We start from the raw sequence: 17,983 nt of genomic DNA on the forward strand, positions 1-17,983 counted from the left end.
TTTCCTGCTTGATCCACCCCACCTCTCCCTCCACCTTGTTGACTCCTTTCTCTCTTTAGGATTTTGGTCAATAGTATGAGCCATCTGCTCCCAGCCACTTTCTTAAGGCTGCAGTCCCTGCTTTTACTGTGTGTTTTTGGCCCTGCCTCTATCTCCTCCCCTCATTGGCCCAAGCCAGGCAGCAAAGTGTGCACATGTGTTTATGTGCACACATGTGTATGTATGTGCACAAGGCTGCCTGCACAGAGGAAGGGGAGGGACATGGGGTCCAAGTCACCTTTCATCTCCACTGAGGGGCTAGTCAGAGCAGGGTCCACTAGCTGAGGTCCTGGTGGTATTGTCTCATATATGGGGCTAGAGAGCCACAGATCCTGCCTCAGTTCGCTGAGCAATGTCACTGATTCTCTGGGGAAGAGATACTGAGGAAGGGTTGGGATGGGGGATGAGTGGGAATCACATGGCACTTTAGTGACTGCAGTGACTTCTGAAACCAAGTAGCTGGAGTTAGGCCAAACTTCCCCAGTTAAGGGCACAGTCTTCCATAAGAATGTCCTCACTTCAGATACCAGCTGAAGGACCAGGACCACCCTCACTTCTGACCTACTGGCTACAAATTCAGGAGTTCCCGTGATCCCCTCAGGCTCTGTAATTCCCTAGAATGATTCACAGAACTCAGGACAATGCTGTACTTAAAATTACACTTTTATTATAGCAAAAGGATACAACAGAAACCAGCAGAAGGGGGAGATGCTTAGGTTGAGGTCTGAGATGGTCCCTAACACAAAATGTCCTTGTCTTCTCTCTGTGGAGTCAGGACAGGACCCTGTTACTCTCCTGATACATTGATGTGTGACAATATGCAGAATATTGCCAACCAGGAAAGGTCACCCACATATCTAGTTTTTATTGAGTTTTCATTATGTAGGTGTGGTTGAATGGATCATTGCCTCCTCCGCTTCCAAGAGGCCAGGTTTGTATCACAGGACTCAAACCCCCCAATCCTCTAATCTTGTGTTTGGTCTTTTAGCAGTGGTTAGCCACCATGCTGTCATCTCATTAACATAAACTAGCTGTCTACCAGGGCTCACCTGTTAGCTAAACTATTAGGGCCCACTATGAATAACAAAAATATTACTATCATTTAGGAAATCCCAGGAGTTTAGAGGCTACCTCCCAGGAACAAAGGACAAAGGCTAGCCAAATACTTTATTCTACAGCAGTGACAGAACCTGAATCGACTCCCTGGGAATCTTGAACCTGAGCTCTTGACATGTATCTGTCCCCTTCTGTGAGCCTGCTACTAAGTGGTTTACTTGTATTAATATATTTCTTCCTCAGGACAACCCTGTGATGATAGTACCATCATCTCAATTTTACAGATGAGGAAACTGAGGCACAGAGAGGAAAAGGAACCTGCTCATTGTCACACAGGTAGTAAATGATGGAGCTAGGATTGGAACTCAGGCTGCCTGCCTCCAGGAGCTTGCACTCTTAACCAAGGCTCTCCAGATACCACATGTTGAGCATTGACTATGTGCTAGGTGACATGCAGGTGTTATCTAATTCTTGTAGCAGTGTTGTTTCCAAGGGAGGGCAAAGGCCCGTTTGGCTTCAAAGGCCATTCCTTCTGCACTGCCCCGTCTACCCTAGCAGTAGCAGGCAGCAAGAAAGCTCAAAACAAGCAATCCTGGAGCTTGAAAGGGCAGTATCGTAGCAGTAAAGGGAGAATAATGACTTCAAAACAGGTTGGTTTACACATTAAGTGCTGAAGAATATTCAAAGGGTGAAACTGAGGAAGGATTCTTATATTTCTTTTTTTTTTTAACATCTTCATTGGAGTATAATTGCTTAACAATGGTGTGTTAGTTTCTGATTTATAACAAAGTGAATCAGTTATACATACACATATGTTCCCATATCTGTTTCCTCTTGCGTCTCCCTCCCTCCCACCCTCCCTATCCCACCCATCCAGGTGGTCACAAACCACCGAGCTGATCTCCCTGTGCTATGCGGCTGCTTCCCACTAGCTATCTACCTTACGTTTGGTAGTGTATATATGTCCATGCCTCTCTCTCGCTTTGTCACAGCTTACCCTTCCCCCTCCCCATACCCTCAAGTCCATTCTCTAGTAGGTCTGTGTCTTTATTCCTGTCTTACCCCTAGGTTCTTCATGACATTTATTTTTTTCTTAAATTCCATATATATGTGTTAGCATATGGTAGTTGTCTTTCTCTTTCTGAGTTACTTCACTCTGTATGACAGACTCTAGGTCTATCCACCTCATTACAAATAGCTCAATTTCGTTTCTTTTTATGGCTGAGTAATATTCCATTGTATATATGTGCCACATCTTCTTTATCCGTTCATCCGATGATGGACACTTAGATTGTTTCCATCTCTGGGCTATTGTAAATAGAGCTGCAGTGAACATTTTGGTACATGACTCTTTTTGAATTATGGTCTTCTCAGGGTATATGCCCAGTAGTGGGATTGCTGGGTCATATGGTAGTTCTATTTGTAGTTTTTTAAGGAACCTCCATACTGTTCTCCACAGTGGCTGTATCAATTTACATTCCCACCAACAGTGCAAGAGGGTTCCCTTTTCTCCACACCCTCTCCAGCATTCATTGTTTCTAGATTTGTTGATGATGGCCATTCTGACTGGTGTGAGATGATATCTCATTGTAGTTTTGAGTTGCATTTCTCTTATGATTAATGATGTCGAGCATTCTTTCATGTGTTTGTTGGCAGTCTGTATATCGTCTTTGGACAAATGTCTGTTTAGGTCTTCTGCCCATTTTTGGATTGGGTTGTTTGTTTTTTTGTTATTGAGCTGCATGAACTGCTTGTAAATTTTGGAGATTAATCCTTTGTCAGTTGCTTCATTTGCAAATATTTTCTCACATTCTGAGGGTTGTCTTTTGGTCTTGTTTATGGTTTCCTTTGCTGTGCAAAAGCTTTGAAGTTTCATTAGGTCCCGTTTGTTTATTTTATTTCCATTTCTCTAGGAGGTGGGTCAGAAAGGATCTTGCTGTGATTTATGTCATAGAGTGTTCTGCCTATGTTTTCCTCTAAGAGTTTGATAGTTTCTGGTCTTACATTTAGGGCTTTAATCCATTTTGAGCTTATTTTTGTGTATGGTGTTAGGGAGTGATCTAATCTCATACTTTTACATGTACCTGTCCAGTTTTCCCAGCACCACTTATTAAAGAGGCTGTCCTTTCTCCACTGTACATTCCTGCCTCCTTTATCAAAGATAAGATGACCATATGTGTGTGGGTTTATGTCTGGGCTTTCTATCCTGTTCCATTGATCTATCTTTCTGTTTTTGTGCAAGTACCATACTGTCTTGATTACTGTAGCTTTGTAGTATAGTCTGAAGTCAGGGAGCCTGATTCCTCCAGCTCCGTTTTTTGTTCTCAAGATTGCTTTGGCTATTCGGGGTCTTTTGTGTTTCCATACAAATTGTGAAATTTTTTGTTCTAGTTCTGTAAAAAATGCCAGTGGTAGTTTGATAGGGATTGCATTGAATCTGTAGTTTGTTTTGGGTAGTAGCATCATTTTCACAATGTTGATTCTTCCAATCCAAGAACACGGTATATCTCTCCATCTATTTGTATCATCTTTAATTTCTTTCATCAGTGTCTTATAATTTTCTGCATACAGGTCTTTTGTCTCCTTAGGTAGGTTTATTCCTAGATATTTTATTCTTTTTGTTGCCATGGTAAATGGAAGTGTTTTCTTGATTTCACTTTCAGATTTTTCATCATTAGTGTTTAGGAATGCCAGAGATTTTTGTGCATTAATTTTGCATCCTGCTACTTTCCCAAATTCATTGATTAGCTCTAGTAGTTTTCTGGTAGCATCTTTAGGATTCTCTATGTCATCTGCAAACAGTGACAGCTTTACTTCTACTTTTCCCATTTTTATTCCTTTTATTTCCTTTTCTTCTCTGATTGCTGTGGCTGAAACTTCCAAAACTATGTTCAATAAGAGTGGTGAGCGTGGGCAGCTTTGTCTTGTTCCTGATCTTAGTGGAAATGCTTTCAGTTTTTCACCATTGAGGATGATGTTGGCTGTGGGTTTGTCATATATGGCCTTTGTTATGTTGAGGAAAGTTCCCTCTATGGCTGCTTTCTGCAAGGTTTTTATCAAAAATGGGTGTTGAATTTTGTCGAAAGCTTTCTCTGCATCTACTGAGATGATCACATGGTTTTTTCTCCTTCAGCTTGTTAATATGGTGTATCACGTTGATTGATTTGCATATATTGAAGAATCCTTGCATTCCTGGATTAAACCCCACTTGACATGATGTATGATCCGTTTAATGTGCTGTTGGATTCTGTTTGCTAGTATTTTGTTGAGGATTTTTGCATCTATGTTCATCAGTGATATTGGCCTGTAGTTTTCTTTCTTTGTGACATCCTTGTCTGGTTTTGGTATCAGGCTGATGGTGGCCTTGTACAATGAGTTTGGGAGTGTTCCTCCCTCTGCTATATTTTGGAAGAGTTTGAGAAGGATAGGTGTTATCTCTTCTCTAAATGTTTGATAGAAGTCGCCTGTGAAGCCATCTGTTCCTGGGCTTTTGTTTCTTGGAAGATTTTTAATCAAAGTTTCAATTTCAGTGCTTGTGTTTGGTCTGTTCATATTTTCTATTTCTTCCTGATTCAGTCTTGGCAGGTTGTGCATTTCTAAAATTTGTCTATTTCTTCCCGGTTGTCCATTTTATTGGCATAGATTTGCTTGTAGTAATGTCTCATGATCTTTTGTATTTCTGCAGTGTCAGTTGTTACTTCTCCTTTTTCATTTCTAATTCTATTGATTTGAGTCTTCTCCCTTTTTTTCTTGTTGAGTCTGGCTAATGAGTTTTTTCTTGTTGAGTCTCAACTCTTGTTGAGTCTTGTTGAGTTTATCAATTTTGTTTATCTTCTCAAAGAACCAGCTTTTAGTTTTATTGATCTTTGCTATCGTTTCTTTCATTTCTTTTTCATGTATTTCTGATCTGAGTTTTATGATTTCTTTCTTTTTGCTAACGTTGGGGTTTTTTTGTTCTTCTCTCTAATTGCTTTAGGTGCAAGGTTAGGTGGTTTATTGGAGATGTCTCCTGTTAGGATTGCATTGCTTTAAACTTCCCTCTTAGAACTGCTTTTGCTGCATCCCATAGATTTTGGGTCATCATGTCTCCATTGTCATTTGTTTCTAGGTAATTTTTTATTTCCTCTTTGATTTTTTCAGTGATCACTTCGTTATTAAGTAGTGTGTTGTTTATCCTCCATGTGTTTGTATTTTTTACAGGTCGTTTCCTGTAATTGATATCTAGTCTCATAGCGTTGTGGTCTGAAAAGATACTTGATACAATTTCAATTTTCTTAAATTTAACTAGGCTTGATTTGTGACCTAAGATATGATCTATCCTGGAGAATGTTCCATGAGCACTTGAGAAAAATGTGTATTCTGTTGTTTTTGGATGGAATGCCCTATAAATATCAATTAAGTTCATCTTGTTTAATGTATAATTTAAAGCTTGTGTTTCCTTATTTATTTTCATTTTGGATTATCTGTCCATTGGTGAAAGTGGGGTGTTAAAGTCCCCTACTATGAATGTGTTACTGTTGATTTCCCCTTTTATGGCTGTTAGTATTTGCCTTATGTATTGAGGTGCTCCTATGTTGGGTGCATAAATATTTACAGTTGTTATATCTTCTTCTTGGACCGATCCCTTGACCATTATGTAGTGTCCCTCTTTCTCTCTTCTAATAGTCTTTATTTTAAAGTCTATTTTGTCTGATATGAGAATTGCTACTCCAGCTTTCTTTTGGTTTCCATTTGCATGAAATATCTTTTTCCATCCCCTCACTTTCAGTCTGTATGTGTCTCTAGGTCTGAAGTGGGTCTCTTGTAGACAGCAAATATATGGGTCTTTTTTTTGTATCCATTCAGCCAATCTGTGTGTTTTGGTGGGAGCATTTAGTCCATTTACGTTTAAGGTAATTATCGATATGTATGTTCCTATTCCCATTTTCTTAATTGTTTTGGGTTCGTTATTGTAGGTCTTTTCCTTCTCTTGTGTTTCTTGCCTAGAGAAGTTCCTTTAGCAGTTGTTGTAAAGCTGGTTTGGTGGTGCTGAACTCTCAGCTTTTGCTTGCCTGTAAAGGTTTTAATTTCTCCATCAAATCTGAATGAGATCCTTGCTGGGTAGAGTACTCTTGGTTGCAGGTTTTTCTCCTTCATCACTTTAAATATGTCCTGCCACTCCCTTCTGGCTTGCAGAGTTTCTGCTGAAAGATCAGCTGTTAACCTTATGGGGATTCCCTTGTGTGTTATTGTTGTTTTTCCCTTGCTGCTTTTAATATGTTTTCTTTGTATTTAATTTTGGACAGTTTGATTAATATGTGTCTTGGTGTGTTTCTCCTTGTATTTATCCTGCATGGGACTCTCTGTGCTTCCTGGACTTGATTAACTATTTCATTTCCCATATTAGGGAAGTTTTCAGCTATAATCTCTTCAAATATTTTCTCAGTCCGTTTCTTTTTCTCTTCTTCTTCTGGAACCCCTAGAATTCGAATGTTGGTGCGTTTAATGTTATCCCAGAGGTCTCTGAGACTGTCCTCAGTTCTTTTCATTCTTTTTCTTTATTCTGCTCTGCAGTAGTTATTTCCACTATTTTATCTTCCAGGTCACTTATCCGTTCTTCTGCCTCAGTTATTCTACTATTAATCCCATCTAGAGTAGAGTATTTTTAATTTCATTTATTGTGTTGTTCATCGTTATTTGTTTCATCTTTAGTTCTTCTAGGTCCTTGTTAAATGTTTCTTGTATTTTCTCTATTCTATTTCCAAGGTTTTGGATCATCTTTACTATCATTATTCTGAATTGTTTTTCAGGTAGACTGCCTGTTTCCTCTTCATTTGTTTTTATCTTGCTCCTTCATCTGCTGTGCGTTTTTCTGTCTTCTCATTTTTCCTATCTTACTGTGTTTGGGGTGTCCTTTTTGCAGGCTGCACGTTCGTAGTTTCTGTTGTTTTTGGTGTCTGTCCCCAGTGGCTAAGGTTGGTTCAGTGGGTTGTGTAGGCTTCCTGGTGGAGGGGACTAGTACCTGTGTTCTGGTGGATGAGGCTGGATCTTGTGTTTCTGGTGGGCAGGTCCACCTCTGGTGGTGTGTTTTGGGGTGTCTGTGGACTTATTATTAGTTTAGGCAGCCTCTCTGCTAATGGGTGGGGTTGTGTTCCTGTGTTGCTAGTTGTTTGGCATAGGGTGTCCAGCACTGTAGCTTGCTGGTCGTTGAGTGAAGCTGAGTGCTGGTGTGGAGATCGAGATCTCTGGGAGATTTTTGCTGTTTGATACTATGTGGAGGTGGGAGGTCTCTTGTTGACCAGTGTCTTGAAGTTGGCTCTCCCACCTCAGAGGCACAGCACTGACTCCTGGCTGCAGCACCAAGAGCCTTTCATCCACACGGCTCAGACTAAAAGGGAGAAAAAGTAGAAAGAAAGAATTAGTAGAAGAAAGAAAGAAAGAAAGAAAGAAAGAAAGAAAGGAGAGAGGGATGGAGGGAGGGAGGGAGGAAGGAAGGAGGGAAGGAGGGAAGGAGGAAGGAAGGAAAATAAGAACGAAAGAAGATAAAGTAAAATAATATAAAGTAAGATAAAATTTAATAAAGTTATTAAAATAAAAAAATAATTATTAAGAGAAGAAAAAGAAAAAATGGATGGATAGATCCCTAGGACCAATGGTGGAAGCCAAGATATACAGACAAAATCTCACACAGAAGCATACACATACACACTCACAAAAAGAGGAAAAGGGGAAAAAATTATAAATCTTGCTCTCAAAGTCCGCCTCCTCAATTTGGGATGATTCGTTGTCTTAAGGAGGGAAGGAGGGAAGGAAAGAAAGTAAGGAAAAAGATAAAATAAAATAAAAGAAAGTTAATAAAATAAAAAGAATTATTAAGAAAAAGAATTAAAAAAAAAACAAAAAACGGACGGATAGAACCCTAGGACAAATGGTGGAAGCAAAGCTATACAGACAAAATCTCACAGAGAAGAATACACATACACATTCACAAAAATAGGAAAAGGGGAATAAAATCATAAATCTTCCTCTCAAAGTCCACCTCCTTAATTTGGGATGATTCGTTGTCTATTCATGTATTCCACAGATGCAGGGTACGTTAAGTTGTTTGTGGAGCTTTAATCCGCTGCTTCTGAGGCTGCTGGGAGAGATTTCCCTTTCTCTTCTTTGGTCTCACAGCTCCCAGGGGCTCAGCTTTGGATTTGGCCCCTCCTCTGTGTGTAGGTCGCTGGAGGGCGTCTGTTCTTCTCTCAGACAGGACAGGGTTAAAGTAGCAGCTGATTCGGGGACTCTGGCTCACTCAGGTTCGGGGGGAGGGAGGGACACGGAGTGTGGGGCGAGCCTGCGGTGGCAGAGGCCAGCATGATGTCGCACCAGCCTGAGACGCACCGTGCGTTCTTCCGGGGGAGTTGTCCCTGGATCCCGGGACCCTGGCAGTGGCGGGCTCCACAGGCTCCCCGGAAGGGGGGTGTGTAGTGATCTGTGCTCGCACACAGACTTCTTGTTGGCGGCGGCAGCAGCCTTAGAGTCTCATGCCCGTCTCTGGAGTCCGCGCTTTTAGCCCCGGCTCGAGCCCGTCTCTGGAGCTCCTTTAAGCAGCGCTCTTAATCCCTTCTCCTTGCACACCAGGAAACAAAGAGGGAGGAAAAAAGTCTCTTGCCTCTTCGGCAGGTCCAGACTTTTCCCCGGACTCCCTCCTGGCTAGCTGTGCTGCACCAACCCCCTGCAGGCTGTGTTCATGCCGCCAACCCCAGTCCTCTCCCAGAGCTGCGACTGAAGCCCGAGCCTCAGCTCCAGGCCCTGCCCGCTCAGGTGGGTGAGCAGACAAGCCTCTCGGGCTGGTGAGTGCCGGTTGGCACCGATCCATTGTGCGGGAATCTCTCCGCTTTGCCCTCCGCACCCCTGTTGCTGTGCTCTCCTCCACGGCTCTGAAGCTTCCCCCTCCGCCACCCGCAGTCTCTGCCCGCGAAGGGGTTTCCTAGTGTGTGGAAACCTTTCCTCCTTCACAGCTCCCTCCCACTGGTGCAGGTCCCGTCCCTATCCTTTTGTCTCTGTTTATTCTTTTTTCTTTTGCCCTACCCAGGTACGTGGGGGGGTTTCTTGCCTTTTGGGAGGTCTGAGGTCTTCTGCCAGTGTTCAGAAGGTGTTCTGTAGGAGTTGTTCCACGTGTAGATGTATTTCTGGTGTATCTGTGGGGAGAAAGGTGATCTCTGCGTCTGACTCTTCCGCCATCTTCCAGAAGCCCTGTATTTCTTTTGTTTTTCTTTTTTTTGCTTGCAGGTTTTCTTTCATTTATTTATCTTTTATTTTTTTGGCCATGCCCCGGGGCATGTGGGATCTTAGTTCCCCCACCAGGGATCAAACCTGCACCCCCTGCATTGGAAGCACGGAGTCTTAACCACTGGACTGCCAGGGAAGTCCCCAGATTCTTTTATTTCTTGATTATGAGGTCACTATTAGCACTATCAGTAAAGTTGTGGGAAGACTAGTGTAGACTACAAAGGATTAAGAGAGTGGGAGAGTGAAGAGCAGTTTGATCAGAGAAGATGAGAGGAAGGAGAGTAGTTTGAGGGAATGGCCGAAACAAGGAAGTGATATATTTTACCATTTTACTATGGAAGCTTTCAAATATGTAAATAAAGAGTAGTATAACGAAACCCATATACCTATCAACATTCTGCTATTCTTTTTTATTTCCCCACCATATTTTTTTCTGGAGTATTATTTTAACCTTTTTATTTTGAACTGATTTTAGACATACAGAAAAATTGCAAAAATGGTACAGAGAGTTCCTGTATACCCCTCACCCAGCTTCCTCTAGTGTTAACATTGTATATAACCATAGTACAGTGATCAGAACCAGGAAGTTAACATTGGTACAACACTATTAAACTACAGATCTTACTTGAATTTTATCAGGATTTCCACGAATGTCCTTTTTTGTTCCAGGATCTTATCCAGGATCTCACATTGCATTTAGCTGTTATTTTTCCTTAGTTTCCTTCAGTTTGTAATCGTTCTTCAGTCTTTCCTTGTCTTTCATAATCTTTTGTGAGTGTTTTAAAGCAAATCTGAGACATATCACTTTACCCATAATACTTCAGTATGTTTCCCTAATAGGTAAGGACTTTTGTTTTGTTATCACACATAACATAATAATAATCACTCCTTAATATCATCTAATCTCTATTCACCTCCCAATTTTCTAAAAAAAAAAAATGTGTTTTTACAATTTGTCCAAATCAGGATCCAAACAAGGTCAACAAATTGCATTTGGTTAGTAAGTCTCTCTTTTCTCTAAAGGAACATTTCTTTTCCTTTGTTTGTTTGTTTTTTTAAAAATTTATTTTATTTTTGGCTGTGTTGGGTTTTTGTTGCTGCATGCAGGCTTTAGTTGCAGCGAGCAGGGGCTACTCTTTGTTGCAGTACACAGGCTTCTCATTGCGGTGGCTTCTTTTGTTGTGAGCATGGGCTCTAGGCGCGTGGGCTTCAGTAGTTGTGGCACGCAGGCTCAGTAGGTGTGGCTTGTGCAGGCTCAGTAGTTGTGGTGCATGGGCTTAGTTGCTCTGCGGCATGTGGGATCTTCCCAGACCAGGGCTCAAACCCGTGTCCCTTGTGTTGGCAGGTGGATTCTTAACCACTGAGCCACCAGGAAAGTCCCAATAAGTCTCTTTTAATATATGTGTTCTCTTTTTAATGTAATTTGTTTGTTTAAATTCAGTCATTTCTCTTGTAGAATTCTCCACTTTCTGTATTTGGCTGATTGTATCCTTGTGGTATTTTTAGTATGTGCCTCTGTCCACATATTGCCTGTAAACTTTAAGATCCAGAGGCTTGATTATATTTAGATTCATTTTGGCCTGGGGAGGGGAGGCAAAAAGGAAAAAGAACTTAGATGGTCCCTAAAATTAGGAATTTTTTGTTTATTTTTTAACTTTTTATTAAGAAAAATTTCAAACACACAAAAGTAGAATGGTAATGTGGACCCTCAGGTACCCAACCTTCAATAATAATTACCAGTTTATGGCCAATCTTCTTTCTTCTATAGCCCTACCCGCTTTTCTCTATACTATTTTGAAGCAAATCCCCAGCATCATTACATTAGTAAATATTTGATATGTATCTCTAAAAGATAAGGATTCTGTTTTTAAAGAACATAACCACAATATCATTAGTACATCTAAAAAATCAATAATTCCCTAATATCAAATATCTTGTCGGTGTTCAAATTTCCAGTTATCTCCTAAATGTTATATTTTTATAATTTAAAGTCTGGCCCACTACCTATTTTTGTAAATAAGGTTTCATTGGAACACAGCCAAACATAATTTTTTTTTGCAGTACGCAGGCCTCCCACTGCCGTGGCCCCTCCCGCCGCGGAGCACAGGCTCTGGACGCGCAGGCCCAGCGGCCATGGCTCACGGGCCCAGCCACTCCGCGGCACGTGGGATCCTCCCAGACCAGGGCACGAACCTGTGCCCCCCGCATCGGCAGGCGGACCCCCAACCACTGCGCCACCAGGGAAGCCCCCAAACATAATTTTTTATGTATTGTCTTTGATTGCTTTCATGCTACAGTGGCAGAGTTGAGCAACTGCAACAGAAACCATTTGGCTCTCAAAACCTAAAATATTTACTATTTGGGTCCTTCACAGAAGAAGTTTGGTGACCTCTGCTTTAGGCAGTCATCTTTTAGAATAATTAAAAATAAAATATTTTTTATATTTACCATCATTTAAACCACTTCTGGTTATCTTCATTTCCTTGTGTAAATCCAAATCTCCTTCTGATATCATATTCCTTTCTGAAGATCATACTTTAACATTTCTTATAGTGCATGTTTCAGCTTTTGCTCATCTGAAAAATGTCATTGTTTTGCCTTCATTTTTAATAGCTATTTTTGCTGGGTTTAGAATTCTGGGTTGACAGTTTTATTTGTTCAGCACTCTAAAGGTATGTCCATTTTCTTCTGCCTTGTGTAGTTTTGGGTGAGATGTCTGTTACCTGTTTCCTCTGATTGCAATGTCTTTTTTCTCTGGCAGACTTTAAGGTTTTCCTCTTTATCTTTGGTTTTCAGTAGTGTGAATGTGTTTAGGTTTGTGGATTTTTGCTTTTGTCTTTAGGTATTTATCTTTTTTAATATAATTTTTATTTATTTTTTAAAATTTTATTTATTTATTTATTTGGCTGTGTTGGGTCTTCGTTTCTGTGCGAGGGCTTTCTCTAGTTGTGGTGAGCGGGGGCCACTCTTCATCGCAGTGCACGGACCTCTCACTGTCGCAGCCTCTCTTGTTGCGGGGCACAGGCTCCAGATGCGCAGGCTCAGTAGTTGTGGCTCACGGGCCTAGTTGCTCCGCGGCATGTGGGATCTTCCCAGACCAGGGCTCGAACCCGTGTCCCCTGCATTGGCAGGCAGATTCTCAACCACTGCGCCACCAGGGAAGCCCGAGGTATTTATCTTGATTGGGGTTTTCTGGGCTTGGATCTGTCATTTGATGTCTTCGTTATTTTTGGAAAACAATTCAGTTGTTACCTTTTCAAATATTTTTTTCAGATCCATTATCTTTCTCCTCTTGTGGGATTTCAGTAATATACAAATTAGACTGTTTAATATCGACCCACAGTTCTTGTATGCTCTGTTCTGTTTTGGGGTGTTCTTTTTTGTTATTTTCTAGTTTTATTGAGATATTATTGGCATATAACATTGTACAAGTTTAAGATGTACATTGATTTTTTTTTTTTTTTTTTTTTTTTGGCGGTACACGGGCCTCTCACTGTTGTGGCCTCTCCCGCTGTGGAGCACAGGCTCTGGACGCGCAGGCTTAGTGGCCATGGCTCACGGGCCTAGCCACTCCACGGCATGTGGGATCTTCCTGGACCGGCGCATGAACCCGTGTCCCCTGCATCGGCAGGCGGACTCTCAACCACTGTGCCACCAGGGAAGCCCCAATACAATGATTTGATGTGTGTAATTTTAAATTTTCTAACTCTTCTTGTTTTGTTTTTGTTTAGATAATTTTCACTGACCTATCACCGATTTCTTTATTTGGCTCTGTTGAGTCTGCTGGTAAGGCTGTCAAAGGCATTCTTCATCTGTTACTGTATTCACTTACTTCTAGCATTGCCATTTGACTCTTACAGTTTCCATCTCTTGGCAGAAATTCATCATCATTCATGCATGTATCTTTTCTACTAGAGCCTTTTTTAACTTTTTAATTGTATTCATGGTAAATTTTTCTTCTGAAATTCTAACATCTGGGTCACCTCAGAGTCTGGTTTAATTGCTTTGTCTTGTAACAGAAGGTTGTTTCCCTGTGTGTGTGTGTGTGTGTGTGTGTGTGTGTGTGTGTATGGGGAAGGGGTAATTTTTTTATTGATCACTGGCCATCGTGTATAACAGTAGAGACTGCCTGGAAATGGCACATCTTTTCTGCTAAGTTGTTACTATGGGGGTTAAGTTAATATAGTAAGGAGTTGAACTGTATTTGGGTTTTGTACTTGATATGGGAACCTTCAATGCATCATCAGCTTCAAATTCCTCCCCTATTACCTTGTGCTTAGGGTGGGCACTAGGTTTTCCCAGTGTTTTTCTTAATGTTCCTCCTCCATGCTTAGTTTTCTGTATTCCCTTTGCCCCTGCATAAGATAGTTGGTTTCTCTCCAAGCTCTAGCCCCTCCCTTAGCACTAGACTGCTATTGCTTGTTGTTGCATACTTGCTAGCCTTGTGGTGGGTACCTGGGAGGTGGAGATTCTTTGTTGTTTTGGTCCAGCCTCTGCCTTAGGTAGGTCATATGTCCCTGAGTCTTCCTGGGTGAGACTTTCTCAGTGATCCTGTCTCTCCCCCAGCTGAAGGGAGACTCTAATAGTCTGGCCTCAGGATGATTTCCCACCCCTCCTCCAGGAGTAGTGAGGTTTGTCTTTTCCCTTTCCCCAGCCACAGTGGGTTTTCACCTGTGCTCTGGAGACAACAGAGTTTGCTGATCTTCCCCCAGCAGCTTTAAGTCTCTTTTTCTGTAGGGGAGAAGGGTCTGAGCCGGTCTCTGTGCTTTTCTCAGAAGAGGCAGCTACTCCCCTTACACCTGGACCAATGGAAGTCTGTGGAGAAGAGCCTGCAAGTGGGTGTGAATGCCTCCTGTGTCTAATGTTTCCAGGGACACTGTACTCTCACACTAGTCAACACTTGGTCTTTAGCAATTCATTTTTAAATTTTAGCTGAATTCTTAATCATCTGTGTGATGCCCCGTGTTGTTGTCTTCTCGTGCTTTGCTACAGATGAGCCAGTGCTCATGTCCCATCTCTTCTTGGAAGTAAGTGCCTGTCTTTCCTCAGATTTCATTCATGCTGCTTGGTTGCCCTACAACCTCAGCTCTCTGATGGGTTCAAGGAAAGTTATGATTTTGTAGTTAGTCTAGCTTTTTCTCATTGTTCTAGTGGATGAGATGCTCATTCCAGCTTTCTACATCCTAATTGGAAGTCAAATTACAGTGTTGTAAAGTCACTTGAAATAGTTGCTCTCTGTGTGGTTGTGTATTTAATTCAGTAGGTTCATTTGTTTCATTTTTCTTTCAGTTTTTGGGACTGCTTTTAAATTTTAATTTTGTCTCATAATTCTGTGAAGTTATTTATATGATTTCAAGTTATATATACAGAACAATGTGTGTTCCAAGAAGACTAACTTCTCTACTTGTTTCCTCCACCTTATTCCCTCCTTTCCTAATTAGGAAGCCTCTTTTAAAAAAAATCTATGACATTTCTTACATTACATGTGACAGGTCACATTACATGACTTATTTCTTATATTTAAAAGATATTCAGATATGTATATATATATTTGTACCCCCTCTTTTCTCAGATAAATGGTAGCATGTATACAGACTTTCCTCCACATTATTTTTTAATTTAACACTCCATAATAGTTCTTTAGAGATATACCCATTCCTTCTTACAGCTGCATAGCACTCCATTATGTGGACATACCATGCTTTATTCAACTGGTTCTCTGTTGATGGGCATTTGGGCTATTCTCAGGTTTTTCGCTTTTACAGGTAGTGTTGTAATGAAGAGCCTTGTGTGTGTGTTTGTGTGTGTGTGTGTATATATATATATATATATATATATATATATGACTTTTTGTATTTTTACCACTTTAGACTCCTAAAAGTGGTGAGCAATCCATATGTAAATTTACTGGATATTGCCAGATTAATCTTCAATAGGGCCTAGTACCATTTTACCTCCCCAGCAGCAGTGTGTGAGTGCTTTTACCCCTCAGCTTCACTTGCAGAATGTGTGGTCAAACTTGGATTTTTGCCGGTCTAACAGGTGAAGAATTTTCAAGTAGCTTTAATTTGCATTTCCTTATTAAGAGTGTGATTGAGAAGCTGCTTTTCATAAGTTCTTTGAACAACCTTATTCTTCCTAAAATTTTAGTATACTGTCTTGTATTTCATTTACCTGTAACTATTGCCCACTAAACATTGGGCCAAAAACCATATGAGAAGGGATTGCTTCTGTTTTCTTAGGAACTTGAAGATTCTAGAGTTTCAGTCACAGTAATCAAATTTGGCATATGAACGTAAGAGTTTAAAAGTTTGCAATCTTGCAGTTCACTTTGGAAATGTTATTTGATCTGTGGTTGCCAGTAATCTGGTAAAAAGAGTATAAATAATGATGTGTTTTGCTATTTCCATGTTCTTCCCAGTTTCCCTTTAGATTTCACATAATGCTCCAGTTTTAGCCAGCATAATGCTCTGTTTTAGCCAGCAGAGGCCACTGGAGCCCACTAAGGAGCAGAAGTGCAACAGAATTGTGGCTGTGCTAAGATGTGATCACTGAAATGTCACTAAAAGTTCTGCAATCTTACTAGCTTCTATCCTGTTAAGATTTCATGCTTGACAGCTCATGCAGCTCAATATCAAAAAAAACAAATAACCCAATCCAAAAATGGGCAGAAGACCTAAATAGACATTTTTTCAAAGAAGACATATAGATTGCCAACAAACACATGAAAAGATGCTCAACATCACTAATCATTAGAGAAATGCAAATGAAAACCACAATGAGGTATCATCTCATACTGGTCAGAATTGCCGTCATCAACAAATCTAGAAACAATAAATGCTGGAGAGGGTGTGCAGAAAAGGGAACCCTCCTGCACTGTTGGTGGGAATGAAAATTGATACAGCCACTGTGGAAAACAGTATAGAGGTTCCTTAAAAAACTACAAATAGAACTACCATATGACCCAGCAATCCCACTACTGGGCATATACCCTGAGAAAACTATAATTCAAAAAGAGACATGCACCCCAATGTTCATTGCAGCACTATTTACAATAGCCAGGACATGGAAGGAACCTAAATGTCCTTTGACAGATGAATGGATAAAGAAGATGTGGCACATATATACAATGGAATGTTACTCAGCCATAAAAAGGAGTGAAATTGAGTTATTTGTAATGAGGTGGATGGACCTAGAGCCTGTCATACAGAGTGAAGTAAGAAAGAGAAAAGCAAATACCGTATGCTAACACATATATGGAATCTAAAAAAACGGTACTGATGAACCTAGTGGCAGGATGGGAATAAAGACGCAGACAGAGAACGGACTTGAGGACACGGCTGTGGGGGATGGGGAAGCTGGGACAAAGTGAAAGAGTAGCATCGATGTATATACACTACCAAATGTAAAATAGATAGCTAGTGGGAAGCTGCTGTATAGCACAGGGAGATCAGCTTGATGCTTTGTGACCACCTAGAGGGGTGGGATAGGAGGGTGGGAGAGAGGCTTAAGAGGGAGGGGATATGAGGATATATGTATACATATAGCTGATTCACTTCGTTGTACAGCAGAAACTAACACAACATTGTAAAGCAATTATACTCTGATAAAGATATAAAAAAAAGATTTCATGCTTGAAAGAAACCAGATATTTGAGGGCAAGAAAGTCTATGCCATTTACTTTATAATGTTTTCCATTGTTTGCCATCTCCTTCTTTAAGTTAAAAGAAATAAGCGTTTGAGAATTTTAGCTAACTGCATTTTTCGATGTCTGGTGAGCTAACACCTTATTTTAAAAACTGTATAAAACCCTACAAAAAGACATGGTCCTGCTCTCTGGGAAATGATGATGTCTTTGGGGGAATCCTACAGTTTATTACAGGCTTTAAATTTTTGTCCCTAATTCTTCTCAGTTTGCAGGCCTTTCAGATATATCTATCTCACAAGACATCCCTGTGGAAGGAGAAATCACCATTCCCATGAGATCTCGCATTCGGGAATTTGACAGCTCCACACTGAATGAATCTGTTCAGAATACCATTGTAAGTTAGACAAGTTGAGAGGACTTCTGTTCAGTGTCATGGGGCTAAATAGCTAATAGCACTTTGTAATATTTTTGATTGGTTCACTGGTTTTCAGTGTATTTTATTTATTGAAATTTAAGGTTCTCCCCTAGAGAATAATTTGGTACAGCCTTTTTGGAAAGCAGTTTGGCTGTAATGGATATTAAGGAACTTAAAATGTCCAATCCTTTTGAGGTGATAATTCCCACTTCTCTAGGTATAGTATAAGGAAAAAAAAATTTTAATACAAAAGTATTTTAAAAAATACAGAAAAATGTTTATACAAAGATGTTTGTTACAGCAATATTTATAATGGGAGAAAGTTGCAAAGAAGAGTAATCGGTTAAGTAAATTATGTTACATCTATGTGGTAGAATGGTAAACAACCATTAAAAGTCATGTTTACAAAGAACTATTAATGACATGAAGAAATTTCTAAATTAGGACAGAATTACCTCAACTATAATTTGAGAGGTTATGTTTATATGACTGCACCCTTCTTTAAATGTCTTGATTTTTTAAAATCTGGCTTCTAGGATTCATTTGCCAGAATGTATGGGAATGTTGAA

At 40.4% G+C, this 17,983-nt stretch overlaps 1 protein-coding gene across 6 annotated transcripts in view; it reads left to right on the top strand.

Annotated features, from left to right (window-relative positions):
• YIPF6 (Yip1 domain family member 6) overlaps nucleotides 1-17,983 on the top strand; it is an 87,718-nt gene that overhangs the window by 3,417 nt on the left and 66,318 nt on the right. For all 6 annotated transcript variants that reach the window (XM_073799027.1, XM_019949022.3, XM_073799028.1 and 3 more), the window contains exon 2: nucleotides 17,265-17,393. In XM_073799027.1, the coding sequence (XP_073655128.1) occupies nucleotides 17,265-17,393 (129 nt within the window). The remainder of the gene's footprint in view (nucleotides 1-17,264; nucleotides 17,394-17,983) is intronic.

This window comes from Tursiops truncatus, chromosome X (genome assembly GCF_011762595.2).
Source record: "Tursiops truncatus isolate mTurTru1 chromosome X, mTurTru1.mat.Y, whole genome shotgun sequence".
Lineage (NCBI taxonomy): Eukaryota > Metazoa > Chordata > Mammalia > Artiodactyla > Delphinidae > Tursiops > Tursiops truncatus.